Below are 14238 nucleotides of genomic sequence, written 5' to 3'. Positions count from 1 at the left end.
ATAACCTACTTTGCATATACTGAATGAAGTATGTTTAAGATAATAATTTTTTCTAAAAGAAACCCAGATTCAGGAGGTGGCTCCATAGTGTAGTGGTCAGCACGTCTGCTTTACACGCAGAAGGTGTCTTGGGTTCATGCCCCAGGTGGGAACCATGGACCATACCCTGGGTGAGCCCTGTGAGTGCGTGGAGACGCTCGCCTTCAGTGAAATGCGAGGGGGAAAAAAAAAACCCACCATTCAACACTTCTGGAAATGGTCTTAAGGGAAAAAACAATTTAAAGAATATCTATTCAAGAAAATCCACAAAAATTCAGTAAAAAAGCTCAGAGCCTGCGGGACTGAACCCAGACTAATTCAGGGAGGCACAGACTGTACTCCAGACTACTGCATCCAAGAACAGGAGGATCCCTCCCAGCTCCCAGTCACAGAGCTTTCAACAGTTTCTCACCCTACCCCCAGCTACTTGTTGCTGAGGCCAGGTCCTGAGCAAGTGTGGTCGAGTGGTAGGGGTTCCCTTCTTCCACCTAACACCCATTAGTGGAATGGAGGCTCTACCAGGACAAGGCTCATAATACTGAAGCTCTAACAGCTCATGTCACAGCTTGTGAGGCCAGGAGAGACAAGCCAAGAGAACTTCAAGCTGCTGTCCCTCCCACTCCCACCAAAACGCTGTCACTTCAAGGGTGACTGTGGGCATATCCAAAGCTGTGCCTCCTGGAGCGAGGCGGGGAAATAAAAGTCCACTAAGGTATTCCAATAAGCCAGTTACTAAACAAACAAGCAAATAACAAAGTGCCTGACAGGGGTACCAGTACCCAAATTTGCTACATTATCTAAAATGCCCATTTTCTAACAAAATACTACAAGGTATGGAAAGGAAGAGAAAAATATAATTCACATACTGGAAAAAAAATGAGGTAACAGAAATTGTGTGTGAGAGCAATAAGATGTTGGACTTAACAAAACTGGCAAGAAAAAGAATTAGTGAACTCAAGATATATGAATATAAATTATATAAGCTAAAGAACAAAAAAAAGAAAATGAGGAAAAATGAACAGAGCCTCAGTAAAATGTGGGATACCATTAAGCACACCAATATATGTGTAATGGAAATACCAGAAGAAGAGTGAGAAAAGAAAAGACAAAATATTTGGAAGAAACTGATAGTTTGGATAGACCTATAACGAGAGATTAGTAATAAAAAATGACTACCCACAAAGAAAAGCCCAGGCCCTGATGAATTCAATTGCTGAATTCTACTAAATATTTAAAAGAGAATTACTACCAATTCTTCACAAATTATCCCAAAACATAGAAGACTAGGGAATACTTCGTAACTTGTATTTTGAGGCCATCATTACCCTGATAACAAAACCAAGCAAAAAATAAAAATAAAAAGCCATCAAAGAAAACTACAGACCATTATTTCTTCTAATATGAATATAAAAATCCTCAACAAAATACGAGCAGAATCTAGCAACATATAAAGAATTATTACACTATGACCAAGTGAGACATCCCAGAGATTGAAGGCTTAACATCTAAAAATCAATATGCTATATCTTAACAGCATGAACATGATTTATATTTATAGAAATTTTGTAATACAATTGTCTATTTTCTACTCTGAGAAGTATTAATAACATACCTTAAATTATAAATTATTTCTTAAATTATGAAATCAAAATCATGTTTGTTGTAAAATGTATTATTTTACAAAAATAATATTTAACAAAATCCTACCCAACGTGAAGGATCACTGATCAAATTAATAAATAGTGTTGACAATTTAGTCCGTCGGATTTCCTGACATGTTGCACATGAAACTGCCATGAAGCATTCGGCACAAGCCTTCCGGACTCCCCATACGTTATCAGAACAAAGTTGGAAAAACCTGGGCAGCTACGCAAAAGGATAATGTTTTGTTAGGCAGATAAACAAAGTAAGTCTTAGTACAAGCATACCTCATTTTATTATGCTCTGCTTTATTGTGCTTCACAGATGCTGTGTGGGTTTTTTTGTTTGTTTGCTTTTGTTTACAAAATGAAGGTTTGTGGCAACCATGTGTCAAGCAAGCCTAGTAAGCGCCATTTTTCCAAAAGGTTCAGATGATGGTTAGCATTTTCTAGCAATAAAGTATTTTTAAATTAAGGTATCTACACTGGTATTTTTTTTTCAGATATAATGCTACTGCACACTTAATAGACTACAGTATAGTGTAAACATAACTTTTGTCTGCACTGGGAAATCAAAAAATTCGTGTGATTCTCTTTACTGTGATACTTATTGTAGTGGTCTGGAACTAAACCCACAGTATCTCCAAGGTATTCCTGTAGTTACTTTTATTTTCATTCATAGTGTTTTAAAATATTAGATTTTCTTAACAAAGTTTCAAAGACCTGTTTAGTATTAATATTCAGTCATTTTAAATAAATTACACCCAATTCATAATATTATTGGCTATGAAAACGCAAAACAGTGCCAACAGATATGTTATCCAAGAGCTGTATCTAAACTTATTTTGCGTAACAGATGGTTTCAGAAACACTTAAAGTATGTTAACTTGTACATTAAACATATATATCCAATGTACTAACCATTTAAAAAAAACCTGCTGTAGATTTAATTTGTCCCTAAAACACTTGAGGATTGCAATAATATTAAAGATTCATTTGAATAAATAAGAATTGATTTGTTTAATAGAAATGGAGAGGTAAAAAGGATCAATGGTCCTTAAACATATCTGCATTTTAACAAACTGTCTTTATCAAAACAAGTTCAGATTACAGAAATTTAAACTCTTAACCTCAAAAAGTCCTATTTTTCTGGTTTACATTCATGAAATTGTGTTAATAAAATCTGGGGGTAAATGTATGCACTTGAAACTTTATGTGCTACTTTGTAATGCACTACTTACTTCTTTATTATTCCTTGTTTCTGTAATACTTACCAACATTTCCTCAGTAGCTTGCTGGCCAACTACACTGCAAATATCTCCAAAATTGGCAGCACAGACCTGACAACAAAAGCATTACTGACATTTCAAAATGTTGCACATAAAGTTCTTTAAAAATAATTTTTAAATTTCACATATCAATACTGTAACCATTAGAACCATGTGTTCTTAAACAAAAAAGAGACTAAAAAATACCTTTCGAACATGAAACATCCTGCAATCACAGCACATCTCACAAAACCTAGGGAGGATAAGACGCTCTGTAATGTCCTTCCCAACCATAGGAGCCATTTTGCACATTATCTAAAACAAATAAGAAAAAAACACACTGAAAATATCTTCAAACTAAGACTTTTCCAGTTAAGTTTGCTAACTTATTAGAGTATATAATTTAAGGATACATAAAATATGATATAGCATCATCATACCACATACATTACAAAAAACATTCACCTTATTTATCTGAGTTGAAGACAGAAAAATAGGTATTAATTACTACCAATAAAATCAACCAATAATTACTAAATGCAGAGTAAACCCAGAAAAAAACCCTAAAAATTTCATTTTTGTCTACAGTTTCAATCTTAATCATTTTGCCTGATAACCTGAAAAGTGAAAAAACTCTACATTTTCCCAATCAGAAAAATAAATGGTGACTGTTTCAAGGGAAAGGTTATCTGCAAGAAGGATTCAGGATTAGTATATCTGTATTGCTAAGGATAGAATACACAGAGGCAGTCTTTACCGTACAAAGTACCTGTTTTAAATGAGACTTGTGCCTGTTGGAACTGCGTCCCTACTCTGTAAAGTCTAGGTTCCAAGAAGGGCAAAGTTAAGGACGCGGTTCCAATATGCACACGTTTCAGTTAATGCAGTACCAGGCAAAGCAAGGATGAACTATGTTTGTAAATCAGCTCAACATTATTTAAATTCTCCCCATAGTTGGTATAGAAAGAAATCTGATGATCTGTCATCATTTATCTGTGACATCTACTCCTAGTCATGCAAATATGACAAGTAAAAGGCATACATATTGGAAAGAAAGAAAGCTCTATTCATTATGACATGATTGTCTACACAGAAAATCCCAAGGAATCTAAAAAGAAGCCACTAGGAAAAATAAGTGAATATAGGAAGTTTGCAGGACATACATCAGAATACAAAAATCAAATGCATTTCTGTAAGTTAGCAATGAACAAGTGGAAACATTTAAAAAGTTATTCACAACGGAGTTAAAAATACAAAATCTAACAAAATATATGAAATATCAAATCTAACAAAATATATACATGATGTCTACTGAAACTATAAAACATTGGTGAGTTAAGTAAAAGACCCAAATAAATGGAGAGATCTACCATGCTCATGGATTGTTAGGCTGGCAATTATCCCCTCATTGACCTAGAGAAGAGTCAACACAATCCCTATCAAAATCCCAAAGCCTATTTCATTTTTTGATGCCATAATATCTTTAAGCATTTCCAAGCCTAGGTTAAAGATCTAAAGTTATGCCATATCACTGATTCTATCATAATTAAATTTATTAGAATAAATTATTCTCTCAATAAAGAACAGAAAGGAAGCCAGGGAATGCAAAACATGACAAAATAAACATAAACCAACTGTAAGGGAATCATGGGTTTCATACTAGCACTGGATATAGTATTTTTATTGTAAATATAACATTTTATTATTGTTAAATCCCATCAAAAGTTATAATAAAGCAAGTTTAATTCTGCTCTATATAAAGTGATGTCAAACTGATTTCCCTTAATGAGAAAGTTGTGAAATTAAAAAAAAAAAATGTGTTTTAGAATTTGATAGAAGTGGTGGTTGTACAACATTGTGAAAATACTAAATGTACTTAATTGTACTTTTAAATGGTTAATTTTATATTATGTGAATTTCACTTCAATAAAAATGATATTATTGGGGAAAAAGGTACCTAAACTTATTAATTGGTACCTGAGCATCCAAAAATAAAATGAAATCAGAGAATTTTCAAGGAAGAGAGACTAGAGAGATGACTGAATTCATCCTCCTAATGATTCAGAAGCATTATAAATTTTTGTTCTAATTTTTTTCATATTAATAAAGATACAATTATTTTAGGTTTAAATAGTAAACTCAATATGCACACAGACTTGAATAAATTTTCAGACAGATTTGCCACTTTTCTAATTTATTATCAGAATTCTTACTGTCTGAACTCAGGAACCATAGATGTGAACTGTAATAGATATTACTATATACTCCAATTCATGCCCTATTTTTGATGACTATCAAAATATTTGCTAACTATGTCAAAAAACCCCAGAAAATGTACTATTATTATGACTATTATTAGTACTACTAAATGTACTATGACTCTGTGCACAATGAACTTAATCTGTACATTTTTCTAGTAATCATAATTTATATCATATCGTAGTAAAATTATTTGCCTGACTATCCTTCTCCCAAAGCCATACTGTCAGGGGCAGAAACCAAGTATTATTTTTTTTCTACTGTGCTTACACGAAAGTGTACCTAGAAAGGTATTCAACAGCAGCAATCAAAGGGGTTCAAATGTTTCTTCATTCAATACAGGTTTTCTGTGTGTGTGATTTTTGAACTGCACTGGTTATTTCTCCCATCTTATTTTTCCATGGTGACACAATAATAAATTTACAGTTACTGTTTTCTTGCTGTATATCCTGCTTTTCAGAGCCCAATGACAGACCCATCTAATTCCCAGTTACTTGACGTAATAGGGGGCCCACAGAAAATGCCCCTAAGTCCCTTTCTAACCTGGCATTACATTTTTAATTCAATGATTTGTGGCTACTTTGATATCTAATATGTATAAACTCTACAGCATTTATGCAGCATAATATTTAATGAGCACCTCCAATTAGTCAATATCGTGACTAATTTTTACCTAAATTGAAAAATCATGTTCTACTTACAGCCACAGCTTCTGTTTTTACATCGTCGTTGCTGTCTGGGGCAGTTAGCTCTATGAGGACAGGGCACACTTTGGTCTCCACATCAAACCGCTCAATTAACTCCTGCTCCAACAAAGCCAGCAAAGCTGCCTGACTGGTTTTTCTTACCTAGGAAAAAATTAACAGTATAAACATAGTACATGCACAATATAGTAAAATCCTATTACTGGATTTTCACAAAACTGAAGACTTCTCAACTTAAAAGGGATTCATTATTGGCAAACCATGCAAATAAAAATCTGTGGCTATTTTCTTCACTTACTACAAAGATAGAACCTGGTAGGTTGTGTTAAAAAGAAGTGAAACAAAAAAGACATCTTGTAAAAGATGTCTCATAAAGAAACTTTTTGAGGAATACCTTGAAAGCACCACGTAAGGATGCAGCTATGAGGCATTGTCTATAATGGTGCTAAGGAGACCTCCTAGATTTGCCAGACTCAGCATATCTTGTCTAAGATAAATGGTAGTTTTGAAAAACAGAATAACAAAATCACAAAATCAAAGAGGAAAAAACATTCAAATGAGACCACTTAGGGTATGCCATTCTATATACATCATACTACATACATTTCCATTAAGAGGATGTGAATGGCACTCTTACCTGATTATTCTGATCTGCAAGATACCTAACCACAATAGGTAGTAAGTATTTGGAAAAAGCATATGGAATTGAAGGCCGGTTTTCTTGACAAAACAATGCAATATGGGGCACCTGTTCCATCAGCTCTGCTCTCACAGTTGGTTCTATAGAAATAAAAGAAATGTGAGCAAACATTCTCTTACAGTAACAAAATCTTTGCCCGGGCTCGGGACTATTTAGAAATAGTCTTTCATCCTCAGCATAAAAAGGACTCACAAGATGTTCTCTAACTCTGTGATCCTTTTCACAATCATGTATACATGGGTCAACCCTTGAGTTAAAGGAGGAACTTAGCCCACATCTTAAGCTTGTATTTTCATGGAATGCACTGAGTGTGCAATCATTTCTTATAATGATTGAATTTATTCATAACCATGGTGTGCTAAGAGTGAAACATCCAATATTCACATCAACTATAATATGGTATTATCTATAAACTCTACTGTTTAAAAACCTCCTAGGATAAGTCATAAGGACTAGCTTAAGTTTAAACTTAGTCTAAGCTAAGTTTAGTCAATGCATGGAGGACTTATAGTTAAATATAACTAAGAGTAAAAAGGGTAAGTGAATATTAAAGTATTAAAGGAGACAAATAGATTTAAAAAAACAAACGAACCCTGAAAAGACCCAAGTATATATGGCATATTTAAATGTGACAAATATGGCATTTCAAAATTCTGAGCTTCAAAGTGATGAACTACCCAATAAGTACTGGTAGCAAAATCAGCTAATTATGCGACAAAATCAAGGTAATACATTGTACATTAATTCTAGTTGGATTAAAGTTCCAAACTTTCACCTGTCAGAATTGCTATGATCAATAAATCAAAAAACAACAAGTATTGGCAGGGATATAGAGAAAAGGGAACCCTTGTACAGTGTTGGTGGGATTGCAAATTGGTATAGTCACTATGGAAAACAGTTTGGAGGTCCCTCAAAAAATTAAAACTAGAACTACCATTTAACCCAGCAATTGCATTTCTGAGTATTTATCCAAAGAAAACCAACATACTAATTCATAAAGATCTATGCACCTAAAGCGCTATTCACAACAGCCAAGAAGATCTGGAAGCAGCCTAAATGCTCAACAACAGACAACTGGATAAAGAAGTTGTGGTACATATATACAATGGAATATTACTCAGCCATAAAAAAATCTTATGTTTTGCAACAATATGGATTGATCCAGAGGGTATTATGCTGAGTGAAATAAGTCAGACAGAGAAAGATAAATACCATATGATTTCACTTATATGCAGAATGTAAGGAACAAAAGGAACAAACTAAATGAAAGCAAGACTCACAGATACAGTAGACAAAATGATGATTGCCAGATGGCAGGGGGTTGGAGGGCTAGGTGAAAAAGGTGAAGGAATGAAGAAGTACAAATTAGTTACAAAACAGTCACAGCGATGTAGATTATAGCATAGCATAGGGAACACAGTATTATTGTAATGGCTGTGTGTAGAGCCAGATGGGTGCTAGAGTAATCAGGGAGATCACCTCATAAACTATATATATTTCCAAACTTCTTTTTAAAGCTCAAAAGCACTGAAAGACAACATTAAAAAAAATGTTTAAGGTTGAGGTGGAAAGTCCTTTCAAGACAAACAAATCGAAAAACCAACTAAAAGACCAGCAAATTTCATTTCATAATGACTTTATTATAAACAACAGATACCATACTCAGTTAAAAAGACAAAAGTGTCTGGGAGAAAATATGTGCAAAGTATTAATACCTAAATATACCAAAAACCCATTATTCAAATGAATATAAGAAAGAAAAGGATACAAATTGGCAATTCACAGAAGAAATGCAAGTGACTGACACACACAGACATGATGGATTTTCAATACAAGTCATTACATCAGACTTAATTATTACTGTGGCACCTATTAATGATATTAAAGTTACCTTAAAGTAAACGTGCATAAATGTGTACAGAGGAACTTTAGATTTCAAAAAACGAAAATTAATAAAACTATCAGAAAATGTACTAGTATTTTACAAAGCTAAGAGTCTTATCGACAAACCAATATTTGAAATTTCTATTACACAACTGTGCCATTTGAAGTTAGACAGTACTTGAACAAAATAAATGTGCTGTTTTGAAAAACAAAAATAATTTTTAAAAAGCAGACATATGGCCTCTATTTTTCCTCACTGCTAATATTGACCTAATACTTAAATATATCATGAAGCAAAAGGAGGTGACAACTTACAGTTTTAGTTAAAAATAAAATCAGTAACTTTTCTTTTTTTAAAGCCCTGCTTAGGCAAATAGACCAATGGAACAAATAGAGTGCAGAAACAGACGTATGCCCATACAGACAACTGATTTATTAAAAGGTGAAAAGGGAAAGATGGTCGTTTCAATAAAGGGTACAGAGTCAACTAGATACCCACATTTAAAAATAGAAACAAAAAGAAACTTGTCCCTTACTTCATATCATACACGAGAATAAATTCCAGGTGGAATGTAGACCTATATGTCAAAAACAAAAACAATTTCTAGATTTGATAATATAGGAGAAAATATTCATGACTTTGAGGTAAGAAAAATTTTCTTAAGCAGGACACAGACAAATAGTACTACCTATAAAAGAAAATAACTTCTTTAACAGGCACCATTAAGAGAGTGAAAATATAAGTAACAGAGTGAAAAAGAGATCTATAATACACATAAATGACTTAGGGCTCATATCCAGAATACAGAATTCCTGCAAATATGTAAGAAAAAGACTGCCAGTTTAAAAAAGAGGGAGACAGGGAGAGATTTAAACATATATTTCAAAAAGATGCCCAGATAGCCAATAAGCATACAACCAGGTGCTCAGCTTTACTGTTCACTGAGGAAATGCAAATTAAAACTACAATGAGATATAAATTTCAACCGCTACCCCTTCAGAAAATTTAAAATAAACAAGTTTTTGTGAAGATATGAAAGAAACCACAGGAACTCTCATACATCGTTGGTGGGACTAAAAACTGTTATACCACACTGGAAAACTCAATGGCATATCAAAGATGAATATATGCATACCCTATGATATAGAAACGCCAATTCTAAGTAAATACCACTGAAGTGTGTGCACATGTGTTCCGTGTGACTCATTGGCTCACAGCAGCATTAAGAACCTAAAGCTAGAAGTAACCTGTATATCCACTAACAGAATAAAGGATAAATAGGTTATAATATATTCATACAGCACTGCAGTATATTCACATAGTAATCACCGTATAATAAGTTTTTTGTAAAACAACTTAAAAAAATCTATAAATACAGTTACATGCAACAGAATGAGTTTTAGAAGTATAAAAAAGCTAGACACTAAAGAATACATTCAGTATGATTCCATACAAAGTTTAGACAGGCAAACCTATACATTTAACGGTCAAAAGATTGATTACCTCTGGGGAAAAGAACAGAACTGAAACTTGGAGGTGAGATGATTTCTGGGATGCTCATTCTATTTCTTGATCCAAGAACTAATTACATGGGCCTTCATTTTGTGATACTTCATGGAACTGTACATTTTTAGTTCATGTACTTTTTGTAGTGTTATATTTGATATTAAAAGAACTGAAAAAAATCTGCTTCAAGTATGTTATTTCTAAAACCCTGAGAATATACTTGTAACTGGTTTGGGTTACAAATTTATATACCCAAGAATAATGTGAAAACTGCCCCTTCCTCCTTCCATCTTCTCCCTGCTCCCCAAATAATTACAAGTGCACGCACACGCGCACCCACACACATGAGAGAGAGAGAGAGAGACAGAGAGAGAGAGACAGAGAGAGAGAGAGACAGAGAGAGAAACACAGAATTTAATTTCTCTTGGTTGCTAACAACCCTGAGCCTGGTAGAACTCAAAACCACTTGAGGGACACTCCCACAATGAAGGCTGACCCAAACACCAAACACCTATGAATTCAGACCAACTAAAGATTAGCTCATAATCAAAAAAAAAAAAAGACAAGGAAATGATCCTTCAGTAGCAAAAAGATTAAGATACAAGAGGATTATAATATCAAGAACTTCAGCTACTATAAACAATTTCTAGATGTTACAGTAAAGATTCTATTTTAAAGATATAATGAAAGGAAATATACTGAAAAGAAACAATACAGAAAGAAAAACAAGAAGTTATAAAAACGAAGCCCTTTAAGACTCCTGAAAATAAAAAATAGAATCAATGGCAACGAAATATTCAACAATCAGATGGGAGGTTAGAATTTGGTAACAAATATTTTGCTAAGAGAAATGACCAAAATGCAGAAGGGAGAAAAAGAACTGAAAAGAAACAAGTAATAGCTATGGAAAGTACATTTATCTAACAAGAGTTCTATATTCTGAACTACATACAAAACATATACTCAAACAAAAAAGAAACTAAAAAAAGAGTTTGAGATGGGAGAGAGGCAATATTTAAAATGGTATAGGTTGAAAGTTTCCCTTATCTTATAGAAAAGATATGAATCCTCAAATTCAAGAAGCAAGGCAAAGTCCTGAATAGAATAAATAAAAATAAACCTGAAGAATGCCAAGAAAAAGAAGTCTTAAAAACAATCAGGAAGGAAAAACGAGATTACTACAAGGACTAAATTAGATTAGCAGACTTCTCAACAGTAACAAGAATAAGATGAGAATGGAATAATATTAAAAGTATCAATTAGATTTTTACACTTAGCTAAATGATAATTTAAGAGAAACGGAGAAATAAAATCATTTTCAGACAGGAAAAAGGATATGTCACTGTCAGCCCTCAGCAATACATGTTCTCTCAGAAAGGGGAAAGTGAACCAGAAAAGCATCAGATAAAAGATGTACTGAGGGGAAAAAAAGTTGGAGTAAATTTAGTAGTAAATCTAAACAAGCATTTACTATACACAAATCCTTAAAATATGAATGCCAAATTTATGGAAGTAAAAAATCAAAATAAAAGTTGATAAAAATAAGGCAGACAAGAACAAAAAATTAAAGGTTCTAAACTTTTTATTTCTTTAGGAGGATAAATAATATGCATTAACTTTAGAGCTATACATGTTTCAACTGTCTTCATCTTATTTGAACATCACAATCAACCCAGCCTACCAAGTCAGAAGCCTCAGGATCAACTCTTCTCTTCCTTCACTCCCTTCAACCACCACAGGAGCTTTGAAATCCCTTTCTAACACTTTGATTACTCTCAACAACTCGTAATAATCAGTAGTCGAGTCTCCTGACTAGTCTTCCTGTTACCCATCTTTTTCATTAAGTCTATCCATGCTGCTATATTATTTTCGAAATCACAAAAAATGTAAAACTCTCTAGCAGGGCACAGTATAAACCTTTATAATCTATCCTTCAATTATCTTCTTTAACAGCCTCATTTTTCTAAAACTGTAGCTTCAGTAAACGCTGTTGACCAAATGGACCAACGTCTTGAATTCCTCAAGCCTCTACACCTATCTTTTCCTCGCCTGAGTATGCTCTTTCTCCTCTCTGTCTGTCTCATCATTCTATTAAATCTAAACTCAAAAGTCACTAATTTTCTGAAGCCACTCCCAGCCCACTCCATTATAATTTATTGTTTATATGTTGGTTGCATTCATTAAACTGTTAATTTGATGACAGGAATTTTATTCATTTTAGTAGCTGCTCCAACATTTAATCCAGAACCTGGCATAGAGTATGCATTATTTTATGTTTAATGAGTGAACAGAAAGTATAAATGTCAATAGAGATATTTACCATAAACTCAACAACTTGAGAACATATTTTTTAAAAATATGCACACACACATTTTATAAAACTCAGCACTATGGTTGGTCAACAGGTAAAAGAAGATAAATACAAATTCCTCCTTAAAGATCACCTATGTCTCTACTAAAAAAGAAGTAACTACAATGGTAAGTACCATTGCCAAAAATTTAAGTTTAATTGTACCTCTGCCAAATAAAAAAATAAATTATAAGTACAAATTAGAGTTCATGAGACTCTCCTAAAACCATTCTGGAACAAGCATATACATCGAGCAATTATGTACACAGAATGTCATAATGAGAAAGATTATTAGGAAGCTTACCAATGTTTTTTCTACTTTATAAGGAAATAGAATTTAAGGCTTGTGTAAATAATAAACATATTCCCATAAAATAAACTTCTCACTAAAAGATGGGCTCATCTAAAAATAAAAAGACTGCTGACATGTCAAATTCATTAGAAATTGCCAGATAACATGTTTTTATGAAGAGATAATGGATTTAAGAAAAAATTTTTAAGTTTATTTTTGAATTGTTTCTAAAATCAAATATAAAAATGCTTAACACTTAGCATTAGATTAAAATGGTAAATTTTGTTATGCATATTTTACCACAATAAATATATTTTTTATAAAACAAAAGAACTATCATAACCCTCAAATAGAATTCATCTCTTTCTTTACAATAGCGAAGATATGGAAGCAACCTAAATGCCCATCAACAGACAACTGGGTAAAGAAATTATGGTTCATATATATAATGGAATATTACTCAGCTGTTAGAAAAACTGAAATCCTACCATTTGCAACATGGATGGACCTAGAGGTTATTATGCTGAGTGAAATAAGTCAGACAGAGAAAGATAAATACCATATGATTTCACTTATATATGGAATCTAAGGAACAAAAGGAACAAAATAATCAAAAACAGACTCACAAATATAGTGGATGATTTGGTGACGGACAGAAGGGAAAGGGTGTGGGGGCCTGGGAGAATGCGGTGAAGGGTTAAAGAAGTACAAATTAGTGGTTGATAGTTTTGGTCACGGGGATGGGGAGCATGGCAGAAGGAATGCAGTTAGTATTAATATGATAGATAGCTAGGTGGACGGCCAGGGGAGAGAGGGAGCAGTTGAGGGGACCGTTTTATGAACTACACAGATGTCTAAACAATGTACTGTATACTTGAAACTAATTTAAATAAATAAAATTTTAAAATATAAAAAAAAAAATCAAATAAAATTCACCTCTTTCTTAAGCAGACCCTCCTATCTTCACTTTGGAGACAAACAGTTTTCGTTTTTTAATGGGAGATTAACATTTTTTGCAAGTGAGAAAGCACACAAAAAAGAAAACATTTTATATATGCTTAAAAAAATTTACAGCCCACTCCATCCTTTTCAATTTATTCAAAATAATTTTTAAAGTTTTTATTAATCCTAAAATATTAACATACAAGATGCAAAGCAATGTTCTTAAGATTTTTCTTTTGGGAAATTTCCAAAATTAAATGAATGGGCCTACTATAAAATGTCTGGGTCTTAGTAACAGGTTTTTATTTTCTTGTTACTAAAGGGTTTGATAATTAACACAGGAAAAATTTTAAAGAAATATCACATCGAGTTTTTCATTAGTTTTAAAACCACATTATTTGGTAAAAGAAAACTTTCTCTACATAAACATATACCTGAATCGTCAGCTAATCTGCTAATTCTTTCCAAAACAGCAATACAATCTCTTTCATCATCGCAGACTTCCCTCAATGTATCCAGCAAACTCCGGGCCACCATTTGTCTACACGCAATAAAGAAAATTATATAGTGTTCAGTAGCATCAATAGTTAATATTCAGAATTTCAAAAGGCAGAATGCATACAGTTTTAAAGAAAATTTTTCTTATACATAAC

General features: G+C 33.0%; 1 protein-coding gene across 3 annotated transcripts in view; it reads right to left on the bottom strand.

The window, feature by feature from the left end:
- PPP4R1 (protein phosphatase 4 regulatory subunit 1) overlaps positions 1–14238 on the bottom strand; it is a 64440-nt gene that overhangs the window by 27962 nt on the left and 22240 nt on the right. For all 3 annotated transcript variants that reach the window (XM_023534173.1, XM_011366157.2, XM_011366156.2), the window contains exons 3-8: positions 14020–14126; positions 6548–6690; positions 5908–6054; positions 3155–3262; positions 2954–3019; positions 1747–1905 (exon numbers count right to left, since the gene is read on the bottom strand). In XM_023534173.1, the coding sequence (XP_023389941.1) occupies positions 1747–1905; positions 2954–3019; positions 3155–3262; positions 5908–6054; positions 6548–6690; positions 14020–14126 (730 nt within the window). The remainder of the gene's footprint in view (positions 1–1746; positions 1906–2953; positions 3020–3154; positions 3263–5907; positions 6055–6547; positions 6691–14019; positions 14127–14238) is intronic.

This window comes from Pteropus vampyrus, unplaced genomic scaffold, assembly GCF_000151845.1.
Source record: "Pteropus vampyrus isolate Shadow unplaced genomic scaffold, Pvam_2.0 Scaffold122, whole genome shotgun sequence".
Taxonomy (NCBI): domain Eukaryota; kingdom Metazoa; phylum Chordata; class Mammalia; order Chiroptera; family Pteropodidae; genus Pteropus; species Pteropus vampyrus.
Note: the sequence above shows the minus strand (reverse complement) of the source record. Positions and strands in the feature narration are given on the sequence as shown.